This window comes from Zingiber officinale, chromosome 11A, assembly GCF_018446385.1.
Source record: "Zingiber officinale cultivar Zhangliang chromosome 11A, Zo_v1.1, whole genome shotgun sequence".
In the NCBI taxonomy this organism is placed as follows: Eukaryota; Viridiplantae; Streptophyta; class Magnoliopsida; order Zingiberales; family Zingiberaceae; genus Zingiber; species Zingiber officinale.
Window position 1 is genome coordinate 29,294,595 of NC_056006.1, and position 16,860 is coordinate 29,311,454.

The 16,860-nt window shown below is 34.1% G+C and overlaps 1 protein-coding gene across 2 annotated transcripts; it reads left to right on the forward strand.

The window, feature by feature from the left end:
* The first annotated feature begins 674 nt into the window (after window positions 1-674).
* On the forward strand, window positions 675-16,179 carry LOC122032108 (ubiquitin-conjugating enzyme E2-17 kDa-like). 2 transcript variants are annotated; one of them, XM_042591355.1, is made up of 7 exons: window positions 675-756; window positions 901-995; window positions 1,924-2,051; window positions 2,229-2,336; window positions 10,339-10,359; window positions 15,443-15,535; window positions 16,036-16,179. In XM_042591355.1, exons 2-7 carry the CDS (start codon window positions 926-928, stop codon window positions 16,177-16,179), a joined length of 564 nt encoding a protein of 187 aa, XP_042447289.1. In that variant the 5' UTR covers window positions 675-756; window positions 901-925. The 2 variants fall into 2 exon arrangements, with proteins under 2 accessions (XP_042447289.1, XP_042447290.1); XM_042591356.1 differs by lacking the exons at window positions 10,339-10,359; window positions 15,443-15,535; window positions 16,036-16,179 and adding an exon at window positions 2,428-2,712 and having other exon boundaries at window positions 2,229-2,333.
* Window positions 16,180-16,860: the final 681 nt, after the last annotated feature.

Sequence of the window (16,860 nt, forward strand, 5' to 3'; positions counted from 1 at the left end):
GATTTCAGCTTGGATCACACCTATTTTCTCTCTCTCTCTCACTAAATCTTTGTCTGTCAGATCGTTGGAGCTGAATTGAGCCTCAACTTTCTAGGATCGACTCGGATCGACTCAGATTGGATCGACTCAGATTGGATAATCGGGTCGGATTCATTTTTAGCACCCCTATTCGTAGTCGTGATTCACGACTTTGCTGTGAGCTCTAGCATGGCTGTAAATTGTGGTTGTGACCAAACTATGGGAGCGACTTGTAATGGATGAAAAAATATTTAAAAGTAATTACATTTATCCATGAATTATTTTTTATTAAATAAATAAAAAAATTTATTTTAAGTATTGAACCAACCGGTCGGGTTCGATTTTAAAAACCAGTGCTCCCTTTGGAACGAAGCAGTGTATATTTATAATATAGAAGATAGCCGGATCTTTAGGAAGTATGATTATATATTTATAATCGAGAGAGATATAGAAGGAAGGATATAGAATCGCATTCCCTAATTGTCATCCTAGTCGGCGGTCTGCCGAATCAGGCAAGCTGGAATTTTTAGGAAGTATGAATATATATGTATAATCGAAAGAGATATGGAAGGAAGGATATATAATCTGATTCGCATCCACCAATTGTCGGCGGTCTGCCGAATTAGGCAAGCTGCCCACGGTTTTTTACCTATAAACATCGAGCGCCGCCTCGCTCTCTCTTCCTCCAAGGAGAGGAACGCTCGCGATTGGAGAGGCGAAGGAAGGGACCCTAGCGAGGTAATAATTTCTCTCTCTCTCCCGTTCTCCGGTTGCCGATCGGTTCCAATTTTTGATTTATTTGTTCAGGAATCGCATTCTCGTTGCTTTAAATTAAACGCCTTGATTACTTACTTGTGCGTTTGTTTGTTTATTTATGATTAGAGTCGTTCTGGTTCGCTGCTTAATTATGGCTTCCAAGAGGATACAGAAGGAGTTAAAGGACTTGGAGATGGACCCGCCCCTGTCATGCAGTGCAGGTAGACACTGTTTCTGGTTGCTCTGATGATCTTTTATGCAGTGGATCAACTGCATCCATGTCGCTTGTTTAGACTCTGTTTTTTATTTATTATTTCCTATGGGAATCAAAGAATGCTTCATGAAATCACGGAAGGACTGATGTTTCAACTGAAGCTTGACGTGTGTTCTCCATAGATTTCATGCACGCTAAATTGCTGATAAATTGCATATATGGCACACTTTGATGAAGACGAAGCATAATTAATTATTAATTAATTAATTAATTAATTAATTAATTAATATTATCCTTTTCACAGTCCTATCTTGGGTTTTGATCCCTCATATATTTCTTAACCTTTGAGAAATGGCCGTATGAGAGAAAATTGACACTCATGCATTATTGAGTTAGTATTGTTCCAATATTTATGTCCATGACTCTATTTACTACATTCTACTCCTAAAATAGCGGTCCATGTCCCTTTTAACTTATTGGTTACAAAATATGCACCTTGAGATTATTTATCGAATAAAATTTGAATATGGGAAATGAAGTCGTCAAATTTTGTTTTAAAGTGTTTTGCGCATTATTCCCAGACTCCATACTCACATCTCTGTGCAATAAATTTTCAATCTTTATCTTGCCACATATAATCAAGTGTTTCATTATATTGATTTTGTTTGCTAGGCTTAGTTTAGTTTCTCTCTCTATCATTTAAGAGCTTTTAGACGGATAGCTAATGATATCTGCACAACACCTTGATTATTGTCCTGATTGTTGCCCACAAACGGTGGTGACCATATTCTTGTTTAATGATGGATGTTAAGAACAAATTGTGATGGTTATTGGTTTACAGACCATTCAATTTTAATTATACTTGATATAGATCTATCAACTGATTTATTAATACATCTGTTTCATTTTTTCTTGTCCATTATTAACATTGCTAGGTCCTGTTGGTGAGGACATGTCCCACTGGCAAGCCACCATTATGGGACCTGCTGATAGCCCATTTGCAGGCGGTGTATTTTTAGTGAGTATTCACTTTCCACCAGATTATCCCTTCAAGCCACCAAAGGTAGGCCTTTTAATATTGTTAAGTGATGAAGTTAGTTAGCGATGAAGAAAAATATAATTTGTTACTTTTTCAATTTAATTACTTTTCTTTTCTCCTATATCCTTCCTTTCAAGTCAACACAGTATTAAGGAATTTCATCTCAACTGGATTCATGCTTCCTTTTCATTGATCTTGCAGATGAAATTTCTAACACAAGTCTATCACCCAAATATCAACAGTAACGGCAGCATCTGCCTTGACATTCTGAAGGAGGAATGGAGTCCTGCTTTGACAATATCTAAGGTAGTATCTTCAGAAATTCATAGAAGATTATTGGACTATATTTCCTTGATGCTACCAAAGAGAACCTAACTGGCAATCTGAATTCAAATTTTAGGTGTTGTTATCGTTGTGCTCACTCCTCACTGATCCCAACCCTGATGATCCTTTGGTTCTTGAGATCGCTCAAGTTTACAAGACTGATCGAGTCAAGTATGAGACCACTGCCAGGTCATGGACTCGGAAATATGCCATGGGTTAAATATTCGCGTGATGTAAACCAATCACTTATGTTTTTATTTCATTAAGTAGGGTTGGTTATATAGCATCACTTATGCAATTGAACTTTCCCTACTATATTATTTACATTTAAATAATTTTTATCATATTCTATCATTGTCAATTAAGTTTTCTTTGATATTTTATTTTTGAGTAATTTGTATATTTATAATGACACAGCGTCAATGGCAAGTGTGAGAAGATTTTTACAATGAGTCCTCTAAGTAATTAAATCTGTTGCCTAGATCAATTATTACATTCAAGCTCTAGAGTCTCTTAAGCTCTAGAGTCTCTTAAGCTTCTAACGAGTCCATCGTCTTAACCATTTATCGAACTCAAACTCAAACTACACGCTTAACATGATTTCGAAACATTAAAACCCATGAGAGAGAGACTTACAAGATCAATACTCAATGTCGAGAAGCAAAGCCTTTTTAGTAATTAGAAGTGAAGAAAGTTGGAATTCTATGAGCATCGAGTTTCTTCGAAAAGCACAAGTAGGTCAATTTTAGTGCACTTGCTCACAAGATGAAGGGTGTCATTAGCAGCATTACTTCGAAAGGTGCAAGAATGTCAAAGATATACAACATATATATATATATATATATATATATATATATATATATATATATATATATATATATATATATATATATATATATATTCAACAACTCATTTACAGTTAATAATGCTTTGATTTTCAATCTATTTTATTTCAATAGACACTAAAGAGATGATTCTATTTATATTTTAAAAGTCTCTTCGCGGAAGGAAGTTCAAGCAATGTTAGGACTTGTTTAGGGTTGTCTTCACTTGAATTAGCCATTTGAAGCCATTTCGGAAGAGGTAAATAATGTCTTTATATGTTTTATATTTTTTCTCGCATAGTAGACTCATTAAGTTTATATATTACTCCCTCTCATAATAAACATCTAAAACATAAGCTCTGTTTGTTCTATCTTTTTTTTATTTGACATTAAGTGTTTAATTTATACTGATTAATTCTAGAAGTGATGTTCCACTAAATTTTCTATTGGTAATTAAAAAAATTTAAAAGGTACTCGTAGGACCCATCAACCCATTAGACTTTGTTCTCTCTTAATTACTTTACGGTTACAATAGTGAATTACCTCTTCTTCTGTCATGGAAATAATCTCCAAAGTCAAATCATAAAAATTTTCTTACGAACGAGGGGCATGTATTGTTTCTCCATTGGTGATCCCCGTTGTTGGATGCATATTATATAAGTTAAGCAATAGCAACATACTTCTATCGACAATCTCAAAATTAGATTATTGTTGGACAAGAACACACTACAAGTAAACATGAAAAACAATCGTTTACCAAAGACACACTCAGTTTTCTAAATTTCACAAAAGTTACATCATATTTTGATTTTTACCAAAAAAAAAAAAACCACTTACTTTCTAAATACACCTTTCAGCTCTAAATGAAAGTAATTATTTTTTATTTAAATTGAACCAAACCAAAAAAATGATCTCTTAAATGTATGTATTCATATTTTTTAAAAAAAGATATATAAAATAAGGTTAATAAAAATTATAAATTAAAAGAACATTAATAAAAATAAAAATTAAATTTATTATTTTTTAAATATTTAATTACAAAAAAATAAAACTAAAATAAAATATAAAAAGCCATTTATATGTCATTTGAAGCCATTCCAAGCCATTTTGGAAGAGATAAATAATGTCTTTATATGTTTTATATTTTTTTCTCGCATATTTTGTGAATTAGCCATTGGAAGACGCCGGTGAAGCTTCCCCCATGAATCTATCCCGCTCCGGAGCTTCCCCGGTCGTGCTGAGGTGGCGCCGCCGCAGCAACTCGTCAGCAGAGACTTTCACCAATCGTCTGACATGATGATGATCGGAACACTACGACACAGGAAGAGCTGGAACAGAGGTAGGTTTGGTTTATACGAAACTGGCAACGGTATAAAATGACATAAACGCCCTTTCCTGAACAATTTTTTTTTCTCTATATAAACAAAAGTAAAAAAAGAAGAAAAAATATTTTAGATTTAAGTCTGGAGAGAGATCGTGTCATTCCACCAGCTCGGAATCTTCCCTAATTTTGCTTTGTTTTCCTTGATCACATGTTTTGGTGGCTTAAGCTTCAAGAAACAAGTTATTCAATGATCTTTGTCCGATGCGTGTGGTGGCACAGTGCAATAGCCTTCTGGCTCTGGTTGGTAATTAGATAGGACCAACGGACAGCATTTGGCAAATCTAAATAAAAATATTCATGACAGAATTGCGAGCACAAATTCAACTTCTAAAATAATTATGAAAATGCTGCGATATTTCTTTAACATTTTTTCCACGGAGTGTAGGAATAGAGTGGCCATCGAGTTGGTAAGAAATAGAGTGGACAGTGGATATGATTATTTAATTATTATTGATCTTGTCGGGATGGATCTGATCCATCCTATTAGGGGCTTTTTGAAGTGTCTGGTTTGGAAGTTTCATTTTTTTAAGCTCCTACACTCAATGTATGCATCCATTTAAAAGTTCCATTCAATCGCTATTAGCGTCACCCAACATATTAAATAAATTAATATATATATATTTTGAACCAAACCAAAAATATGATCTCTTAAATGTATTCATATTTTTTAAAATATATATATATATATAATAAGGTTAATAAAAAATATATAAAATTAAAAGAACATTAATAAAAATAAAAAATTAAATTTATTATTTTTTTAAATATTTAATTACAAAAAAATGAAACTAAAATAAAAAAAAATAAAAATTAGTTTGATACTGTTTTGGTGAAAAGCATCACCATCTTGGTGCTGTTTTGAAATTAAAGCATCATCACCTTGTTAATTATTTTATTAAAATATCAGAGTACTGATTTTATCAAAATATCATAATCTCGGTGTTGATTTCGTCAACACATCACCACGTTAGTTGTTATTGATTTCTTTAAAGCATGATCATGTTGGTGTTGATTTCTTCAAAGCATCATTACCTTGATATTGATTTTTTCAAAATATCATCATCTTGGATCAAAGTATCACCACCTTAGTATTATTTTCACCAAAGCATCACCACTTTAATGTTGATTGTACATTCTAGGAGCTGAGGGATGATTAACTCCAATCACTTCGTTTTATTAATTTGTTACAGTGGAATAACTCGAAGCAATGCTAATGTCTGAATTTACTTAGAATCCACCTCTTTAGGGTGACTAATCCAAGGATCCATACAGTGCACACACTTCACTATGAAAATCACTCATTCTCGAAAACAATTCAGAGTTCAGAGGTGACGAAACTATAGGATTGATTGCACGTGAGTGGAGGAGGGGGGATCACGTGTATTTTAAAACTTTCTTTTCTGTTTTTTAAAACGAGTGCGCAATGGAAAAATAAACTAAGTAAAAAGAATATAACATAGTCGATTTTTACTTGTTTTGGAGTCTTAAGCGACTCCTACTCCAAGATCCATACCCTTTGAACCTATCGACAGATAATTCACTATCAAGTCATAATTGAATACACAAATCGAAGAAAAAAGTGTAACAACACCTGCACTTTTCTTTATACAATAATTAACTGTAAACAAAATGTTACCCAATACTTAGACAGAGATCTGAATGCACTCAGTGCCTTGGTGTTGGTCCGTCTACAGTAGTCGAGTATAGCAACGTCGCAGCACAGCAGTAGGATGATGTCGGTGTTGGTTGCTACTCGGAAAACCTATTGGTTCTACTGTACAAAAATTTTGTATAAGATCTGAACCTTTCCTAGCTACCATGTGTTCTTTTAAATTAAAATTGGAATCATAAACGAAACTTAACATTATTGATTTCAAATTTAACTTATATGTTCTTATAGGTTTAGACTTGGATCGCCTGCGGAACTTTACACTTTTGATCCAAGTCTACCCCTATTACAAAGTCGATTAAATATTAATTTCTAAAATTGGCTTCCAGTACTACATGGCGAGGCACTAGGTCTTCTTGGATATGGGAGCAACCACCACCAACTAGACAAAGCCTTTTAAAGAAAATTAATATTTAATCTTCCTACAGTAACATAGAGTTTAACCAAAAAGAACAATCGAATCACAAGATCGAAAAGAAAACAAAAGGAAACAAATGGAAATATAAATCGATCCCTAGAATTACTAGCCTCTTGTGTTTGGAATTCATACAAAGGAAAAACTAGTATGATGCGGAAAATTAATTACTAGTTATACCTTTCTTTGTAAACTTTAACGACCTCTTGATCTTCTACCGTATTCCTCTTCTAATCCCGGACGTCGTGTGGGCGACGATCTACCAAGATGAGAACCACCAAGCACCTTCTCCTTCCTTCAAGTTTCGGTCACCAATAGCTCTTCCAAGGATGAAGATGTTCGACCACCACCAAGCTCCAAGGGAAGCTAGAAATATCACCTCCTTTCTCTCCATCTTCTCCAAGCAAGATCCGGCCACCACAAAGAACTCTAAGGAAGAGATGAGGTTCGGCCACAAGATGGAGAGAAGAGAAAAGAGAGAGAGGGATGATGGCCGGCCACACCAAGGAAGAGAGGGAGGAAGGTTGTGTCTCATGAAGGCACCCCTACCCTCTCTTTTATATCCTTGGTCATGACAAATAAGGAAATTTTTGAAGAAATAAAATTTCCTTATTTCCTTGCCATTGGTTTATTAAGGAAATTTTTATCAAAAATTTCCTTTCAACCTCTCTATGGTCGGCCACATCATCACAAGCAAATAAGGAAATTTTTCGCTAGAAAATAAAACTTCCTTATTTGCTTCCGGAAAATTTTTAAATAAAATTTTCCAATTCAAAATCCCTTCATGGTAGGTTATAAAAGGAAATTTTTATAATTTAAAATTTTCTTTAAACATGTGGATGATTTACAAATAAGGAAAGTTTTCGCTAAAAATTATAACTTCCTTTCATCTACAAATAAGGAAAGATATTTAATCTTTCTCTTAACCCTTTGCAGAAAACTATAAAAGGAACGTTTTAAATTTTTAAACTCTCTTTTAAATCATGGCTTCCACATTAGAAAAATTTTTTAAAAAATATTTTTTTTTAATTTATTGTGGCCGACCACTCTTGCTTGGGCCCCAAGCATTGGCCGGCCACATTAAGTGGCTCAATCCTTAGGCTTGGCCGACCCCAAGCTTAGCTTGGCTGGCCACCTAACGGTGGGTAAGAATGTGTGTATAGGTGGGTATAGTACTCTATAATTAAGAGGCTACGATAGGGACCGAGAGGAGGAATTGGTTTTAGTCTCCCGATGAAATTAAGCTTCCCGCATTCACCCCGAACACAAAACTTAATTTCATCAATAATAATTCATTCCACTAAAGAACTATTATTGAACTACCGCACTAATCCCAAATTACATTTTGGACTCTTTTTTATTATGAGTGCATTAGACTCCCTGTGTTTAAGATATCGAATGCCCACTAATTAAATGAGTTACTGACAACTCATTTAATTAGTATCTAGTTCCAAGAGTAGTACCACTCATCCTTATTGTCATGCCGGACTAAATCCACCTGCAGGGTTTACATAACAAACTTTATGAGTTCCTCTTGGGGACATCATCACCCTAACTCACTAGGACACAATTTCCTTCTATAATCAACAACACACACTATAAGTAATATCATCTCCCAACTTATCGGACCTTTTGATTTAACGAGCTAAATCTCACCCTTTGATAAATTAAAGAAATAAATATTAAATATATGTGTTTGTTATTATATTAGGATTAAGAGTTTACACTTCCATAATAACAGAAGCTTTGTTCTTTTATATAGTCAGTACAAAAAGAAGCTGCCTCAAGTGGTCCTACTCAATACACTCTAAGTATACTAGTGTAATTATATAGTCAAGATAAACTAATACCTAATTAAACTACGACCTTCCAATGATTTGTTCCTGTCCATTTTGGTCGTGAGCAACTGTTTGTAATTTATAAGGAACTGATAACATTATCTTCTGTGTGTGACACCACACACTATGTTATCTACAATATAAATTAAATAAACAAATAAACACAGACATTTGACCAATGTGATTCTTTTATTCAAAAATAAATGTTTACAAAAAGTTAAGTTTTTAGTATACACTCTAACAGTCGGAGCAACCGGACAGTTATAGATTAGCATAGAAAATTGATGTCTTTTTCTTGGATATCTAACCTCCTTTTATAGATGAACCTGTTCTTATCAGATCCATTGAATTCGAGATAAACTTTTCGTCTTTGGATCTTATAGATAATTTTATAGAGAAAACTAATTAAATAATTCAGATCTTATCCATTGCTTCAATTCGGTCTGATTTGGTTCAGTTCGGTTTGGTCCAGTTTAGTTCGGTCTGGTCCAGTTTGATTCACTCCATCCACTTGAGGTACCTCCAATCACTAGTTCAACACAACAATCTTTCGGATCTCATATCTTTTGACTCTAGACTCGGAATCAGGCTTTGTCAATGGCCACACATGTAAATTTGAATATCTGTGTATGTATCTACAACACAGAGTTTTATAAGTTAGTTCCCGTCTTACTAAGACTAGGATCTAGTCGTGAACTTAGCTTAAACTTCTAAAATGGATCTAAGATGGACTAGTGCCTACAGTCCCACTGGGACTCGTCCTCACTGGATCACTCTCCTCCAGTTGACTTACCTCACTTACCATTTGTAGTCTCTTGACTTACCTCTTGACCCACCAGGTCTTCCTGCTGGAATCACACATTCGGACATCAAACAATCGTCTAAAATTTAACATCCCGACTGGACTTCAGCCAGCTATCAAGTCCTACAGACGTAGCTAAATTGCACATCTAGATTTCAGCCTGGTGTCAGGTCCTCTAGACTCGTCAATTCCTGCACACTCTGTAAAGAAGTTAGACAGACATAATATCTAACTTTAAATCATATGTCATTCATCAAAACCTAAGTTCAATCATTGGTGTTTACTGCACAAGCAGAAATCTCGTACAATCTCACAGCAAGAAAAATACAACAAGAACAAGGAAATGAGTACACAAATACAATGAGAACCTTGCTTGCTTTCTTCTTCCTTTAAAACACCTCTTGTAGACTCAGAAGTGTAGCAACACTTCGCCCTCAATCGTCCAAGAACTGGCGGTGAAGAGTAAAGAAGAAGAGATGCATTTGAATCTTCATGAAAGCCTTTATATCACACGGGTTATGGCTCCCAATCAATTAACCTTACTTCCAATTGATTGTCACGTTAAATTCAAGCAAACCCAACCGTCCAAACCTCGTAATGACTCTTTTCTTCTTCTCCCAATTGATTACCTAATCGATTAAGATAGCCTCAATCGATCACCTGATCGATTTAGAAGCCCACTATTTGCTCGCAAATTCCTCTCAATTGTTTACCTAATTGATTAAACTCCTTGCGACAAAACAACTCCCCAATCAATCAACCCAATTGATTGGAGAGAGATGAATCGATTGGCTAATCGATTCAGTACCTCTCTGTGCTTGCAATTTAGACTCCCAAACGATTAGCCAAATGATTGGTGAAAGCTTAATTGATTATTGCAATCGATTCAGGCATTCTCTTCTCTCATGGCAACCAGCTCCCAACTGATCGATTGGGAAGAGCTTAATCAATTGCTCCAATCAATTAGCTTAGGGTTAATTGATTGCCCAACCCTAACTTGCATGATCAAGTTTAGGGTTTCCTTACCCAACAACTGGTTAATCGTGATCTGTTAGAATTTCTTCACCAAGTGTTCGGTCAATTTTGACCAACTTGGACTTCACATCTCGTGCCAACTTTCAGTTGGACTTCCGATCACCAAGTACGGTCCTTCTTGATGCACTTGAATTTTTCTTTTATCTAACCATAGTTAGGACTTCCCTTTGCCAACATGTGATCCTCCTTAACTCACTTGAATTTTTCTTTACCTAACCGTAGTTAGGACTTTCCTTTGTCAACATGTAGTCCTCCTTGACTCACTTGGATTTTCCTTTGCCAATGTTCGGTCCTCCTTAAACCACTTAGACTTTCTTTTTCCAATGTATGATTCTTCTTGATCCACTTGAACTTTTCTTTACCTAACCTCCGAGTTAGGACTTTGCCTTGCCTAACCTCTAGTTAGGACTTTGTCCTTATCAAATTCTCGAGCTAGGACTTTACCTTGCCTAACCTCCAGTTAGGGCTTTCCAGTCAAGAATCCAGTTCTTCATAACCTATTTGACTCCCATCTCACATATCATCAAATATTCGATCAAACTTGACCTATTTGACCTCTTTTTAGATATTGTCCAAACATCAAAACTCAAGCTTGAATCCACTCGAGCTTAGTCAAACTTGTGAATCTTGACCCGAGTATGATTGCACAAACAATCTCCCAACATTGATTTCATTAAAGCATCTTCACCTTGGTGTAATTTTTGTTAAAGATTACTGTTTTGGTGATCCAAAGATGAAATATCAAGAGATTTGGTCCAATAGGTTTCTTTTGCTCTCCTATCTCACTATGCTAAAAAAATTCTTGATTCACAACCCTTATCAGTTTACAAGAAATTGTTTAAAAATTTTATTATTTTAATTTTGGCATAGTATTATATTTAGACTTAAATATCTCTGATTTACTGTAGGACAACTCCAATAGCTTTTTTGTACTTTCTTGATCTTGTTCACACTAAAATTTCAAATTTTTTGAAGCACCTAACCATTTGATGGAATTAGATAAGTCAGTTCCAATCTAAACTTTATCCGATAGTTTTCTTTCACTCTTCCCTTCTCACTATGCTTAAAAACTCTTGCTTCACTCCTATCAGTTTAGAAAAATTATTTTAAAAATTCAACATTCGTTACTTTTAGTACAATATAATATCTGAACTTAGACAATCCTGATTTACTCTAGGACAATACTGATAATACTAATAGTTTCCTTGCATTCTCCTGATCTGTACCCATGCTAAAATTTTAAAATTTTAAATGATTCTAAACCATTAATGAGTTTTTGAACAAAACTCATTAATAGATCTAGATAATTCAATTTCAATCCAAAAGTTATCTAATAGATTCTTTTCACTTCCTGAGTTTTATTATGCTAAAATAAATTGATTCATGACCACTATTAGTTTAGAGGAATTATTTAAAAGATTCAACCTTCTTTTCTTTTGCTACAATGTCATATTTGAATGTATACACTGTTGGGTTTTTCGGGCCGCGAAAATCGCGTTTTCGCGTCGCGGAAACCCCGAATCACCCTAGCCATTGGATCTCGTGCGAAGAAAACTTTCCGAAAACACGAGTACGAGTTTTAAACTATGATCTACAGTAGATCTACAAAGGAAAAATATTTTACCTTCGAAGCGTGCCCTCGCAAATCCCGCTCGTCCAATGGTACGTCGGATCTTGAAGTTGTCAACGTAGACAACTCTCTAGTGATATCCACACGAACAAGGTGTGTTCTCTAACACACAAGGATGGAGAAGAGAGCACCCAAGTGTGCTAGCACTTTATAGGGCTCTCGGGTAGGATTTAAAAAGGGAAGAAAGGAGAGAAAGAAAAGGGATCTCACATAATCCTCTAGGTACCCTCATTTGTGACCTTCACTTCACCCTTTTCTTGGAACACAACTCATACACCTTCTCCCTCCATGAAAGCTCATGACAACAGCAAGAGAAAGGAGGAAGAGAGCTAGGAGGAAGGAGAAGCATTCAACACCACTTGAATGACACAAAATGAAACCTCCTACACCATTAGTGTGGCCGGCCACACACATGTAACCTCCCCATTTAATGTGGCCGGCCACATTAAATGGAATGGGAGGTGTAACCTCCATGAGGTGGCACACCTCATGAGGTGGAGACGATGTGGCTGCCATGTAGGATGAGTCATCCTCCATGAAGTGGCAATTCATCAAGTCAAACTTGATGTTTCAACTTCCCATTTTGGTCAAGTCAAAATTGACCAAATCTCTTCCATGTTGAGTTGAATTCATTCTTTGATTCAAGCCAATTTCAATCTAATGAATCTCAATTCATTAATATAAATTAACTTAATGAATCAAATTTAAATTAGACTTATTCAACAATTGAATCTAATTGAGTCTAACTCAATAAGTCTAATTTAAATCAATCCGAATCCAATTGGTTCATCATATGAACCTAATCTCCATCCACTTGTTCTTTGTGTGTGACCCAATAGGTTCTTGTAACGTTGGCAATGTTTCTAAACTCCTTTAAAAACATAAGCAATGAGCGGCATCTAGCAATACATCATTGCTAACCAAGTTACAAGAAATGTTGAGATCCAACATCACCTTGTGACTACTAATTGTGACTTCTCACAATATATGACAAGTGTCCTTCTATCCTAGACATCTAGATTGATCAATGTGAGGCATAGATCGTGTCATCCTCTGACCAATCTAAATCTTGAACTTCAAGTAGACTCACTAAATCAAATGAGCTCAATATCCTATATTGACTCATTTGGGCATGGCCATGCACTTCGTGGTCTCACTCTATCAAGAATACCGATGTCTCTCCCGTCATATAGGAGGGATAGATCCTATCTACATCACTCACATCCCTCCGCATAACTTGTTACATACCCAGTAGTCACCTTTATAGTTCACCCAGTTACGGGTGACGTTTGACGAAACCAAAGTACATAACTCCTTATATAGGGAACCATGGTGACTTCAGGTCTAAGGACTAGTAGTCATACTAATAGCCACATGAGAAAGTATATGACACTCATATAACGATCCATGATACTTTCTCATGGCGGGTCATTCAGTATACATTCTCTAATGTATACCCATGTGTCAACTTGATATCTCTATATCCATGACTTGTGAGATCAAGTCATCGAGTTGACCTACATGCTAGTCTTATTGCATTAACATTGTCCCTGAATGTTAATACTCGACTAGGAATGATTTAGAGTAGTGTTCCCTATATCATCTCACTATCGATTCAACCAATCGATTGATATAGGTAAGAACCTTCTACTCAAGGACATTATTATACTTAGTTTATTTGGCACCAATACAAGTAAGTATAATAACCAAAATCCAAATGCCTTTATTTATATAGAATATGATACAATAAGTCCAATATACAATCATCAAATGATTGGCTCTAGGGCTCTAGCTAACATACACCTTTGATTTACTTTAAAACAACACCAAAAACTTTCTTACTCTCTCTTGATCTTATATCAATATTAGGATTTTAGAAGCATTTAAGCAATTAATGAATTTTTGACTAAAACTCATTGATGAACTTAAATAAGTTAGACTCAGTCCAAATTTGATCCATTAGATTCCTTCCATTCCCATGAGTATCACCATGCTCCAAAACTCTTAACTCATGACCCTCATCGATTTAGAGAAATTATTTTAAAAATTTCATCTTTTTTATTTTTGACCTTTGCAATGAGTTTTGGGAAAAATATTGATGACTTAAATATCTATAAAATCTTGAAATTTTAACAAGAGAGTATAAGGAAGCTATTGGTGCTATTTTAGAATAAATCAAAAGTGTCTAGGTCAAGATATGACATTGTACTAAAAGTAAAGAAGATTGAATTTTTAAAATAATTTTTCTAAATAAAAAAAATCATGAATCAGGAGTTTTTTTTAGCATGGTGAGACTTAGAATAGTGAAAAAAACATTAGATAAAGTTTGAAATGAAACTAACTTATCTAGGACCATTAATGAGTTTTAGTAGACCAAAACTCATTAATGGTTTCAATGCTTCCGAAATTTTGAATCAAAACTTATTGATAGTTTAAATGCTTTTAAACTTTTAGTATGAATAGGATCTATAGAATGCAAGGAAACTATTGGTGTTGTCTTAGAGTAAATCTAATGTGTTTAAGTCAAAAATATGCCAAAATAAAGACATGTCTTGAATTAAGAGTTTTTGAGCATAGTGAGACTCAAGAGAATAAATCCATCAATGAGTTTTGGTCAAAATTCATTGATTACTTAGATACCTCTAAAAATTTAAAATTTCAACATAGACAAGAATATAAGAGTGTAAAGAAGCTATTGGTGTTGTCTTAGAGTAATAAGAGGTGTTTAAGCCCAAATATGATATTGTGTCAAAAAATAAAATGTGAATTTTTTAAACAATTTTTCTAAACTAATAGAGGTCATGAATTAAAAGAATTTAAGTTTGGTGAGAATTAGGAGAGTAAAAAAAATCTATTAGATCAAATTTCTTGATATTTTATCCTTAGATCATTAAGGTGGTGATTCTTTGATGCTTTGTCGAAATTAGCATCAAGGTGATGGTATTTTGATGAAATCAACACCAAAATGATGATATTTTGAAAAAAAAACCAAAGTGGTGATGTTGTGAAAAAATAAATACCAAAATTATGATATTTTGAAAAAAAAATAACACTAAGATGCATTACAGGAAAACAGTAAAATAGCAATGAATTATTAGTGACGAATTTAAAATCCGTAGCTAAATATTACTTTTGTGATGAAAATGCTAGTTGTTGCAAATAAAAATCCATATCTACTTTCTCAAAAAAAAATCAAACTGTTAGCGACAAATTAGAAAAATTATGCCGCGAAACGTAATGATTAGCGACGATATATACTGATAACGTCACTAATCTTTATCTAGGTGACGAATTAGCGTAATTTGTCGCCAAAGTTCACGAATTAAAATCCTAAACTTACGTCATGGGGCCATTTTAATTATTTTATTAAAATATCATAGTACTGATTTTATCAAAATATCATAATCTCGGTGTTGATTTCGTCAACACATCACCTCGTTAGTTGTTATTGATTTCTTTAAAGCATGACCATGTTGGTGTTGATTTCTTCAAAGCATCATTACCTTCATAATCTCGGTGTTGATTTCTTCAACATCTGCCTTGACATTCTGAAGGAGAAATGGAGTCCTGCTTTGACAATATCTAAGGTAGTATATCTCTCGCTCTCTTTTTGTCTATTTATTTTCAGATAGTTTAAATTAGTCATTTCCTTGTCCATTATTACTACTAAACATGCATATTGGTATGTCGAACCAAATGTTATTTATGCATGTCAAGTAATACCTATATAACATTTAAGTACTCAGATTTGTAGGCTGGGGATCAATGATTTTAGCTCCTTTTTTTTTTTTTTGTCAAGTTTAAACACTAGGTACCAGAAAGATGTCACCATATAATCATTCTAAAGTTGTATAAACATTAGAGAAATGACCTCCTCTTCTGACTATAGACTTTCATTTGAATTTCACTTCAGTTCTACTGGGAGTTCAGTTGTATAAACTTATTGGTAATCAAGAGACATGCAACTTATTGGTAAAATACTTTCAATTTTTAATAGTGTCTTCAGAAATTCATAGATGATGATTGGACTATATTTCCTTGATGCTACCAAAGAGAACCTAACTGACAATCTGAATTCAAATTTCAGGTGATGTTGTCATTGTGCTCATTCCTCACTGATCCCAACCCTGATCATCCTTTGGTTATTGAGATCGCTCAAATTTACAAGACTGATCGAGTCAAGTACGAGACCATTGCCAGGTCATGGACTCAGAAATATGCCATGGGTTAAATATTCGCGTGATGTAAACCAACCACTTAAGTTTTTATTTTATCAAGTAGGGTTGGTTATATAGTATCACTTATGCCATTGAACTTTCCTTATTATATTATCTACATTTAATTAAATTTTATCATATTTTTGGGCAAGAGTGCACTACAAGTAAGCATGAAAAACAACTGTTTACCAAAGGCACACTCAGTTTTCTAAATTTCTCAAAAGTTACATTTTATTTGGATTTTTACCAAAAAAAAAAATCACTTACTTTCTAAATACACCTTTCAGCTCTAAATGAAAGTAATTATTTTTGATTTAAATGGAAACCAAACCAAAAATATGATCTCTTAAATGTATTCATATTTTTTAAAAAAAATATATAATAAGCTTAATAAAAATATAAAATTAAAAGAACATTAATAAAAATAAAAAAATTAAATTTATTATTATTTTTAAAATATTTAATTACAAAAAAATGAAACTAAAATAAAAAATAAAAAACAGTTTATATGTCATTTGAAGCCATTTTGGAAGAGGTAGATAATGTGTTTATCTGTTTTATAGTTTTTCTCGCATATTTTTTGAATTATCCATTTGAGGCGACAATGAGAGGACGGACGGACGACGGAGACGGAGGGAGCGAGTGAGTGAGAGAGAGCGGCGAGAGAGATTTTAATTTGATAAATTTCCCACGCT

Coding starts and splice junctions, on each gene's coding strand:
- LOC122032108 (XM_042591355.1), top strand. CDS start 926: ATGGCTTCCAAGAGGATACAGAAGGAGTTAAAGGACTTGGAGATGGAC. Junction 2,052..2,228: donor ATCCCTTCAAGCCACCAAAG/GTAGGCCTTTTA, acceptor TTGATCTTGCAG/ATGAAATTTCTAACACAAGT. Junction 10,360..15,442: donor ATTTCTTCACCAAGTGTTCG/GTCAATTTTGAC, acceptor ATTTCTTCAAAG/CATCATTACCTTCATAATCT.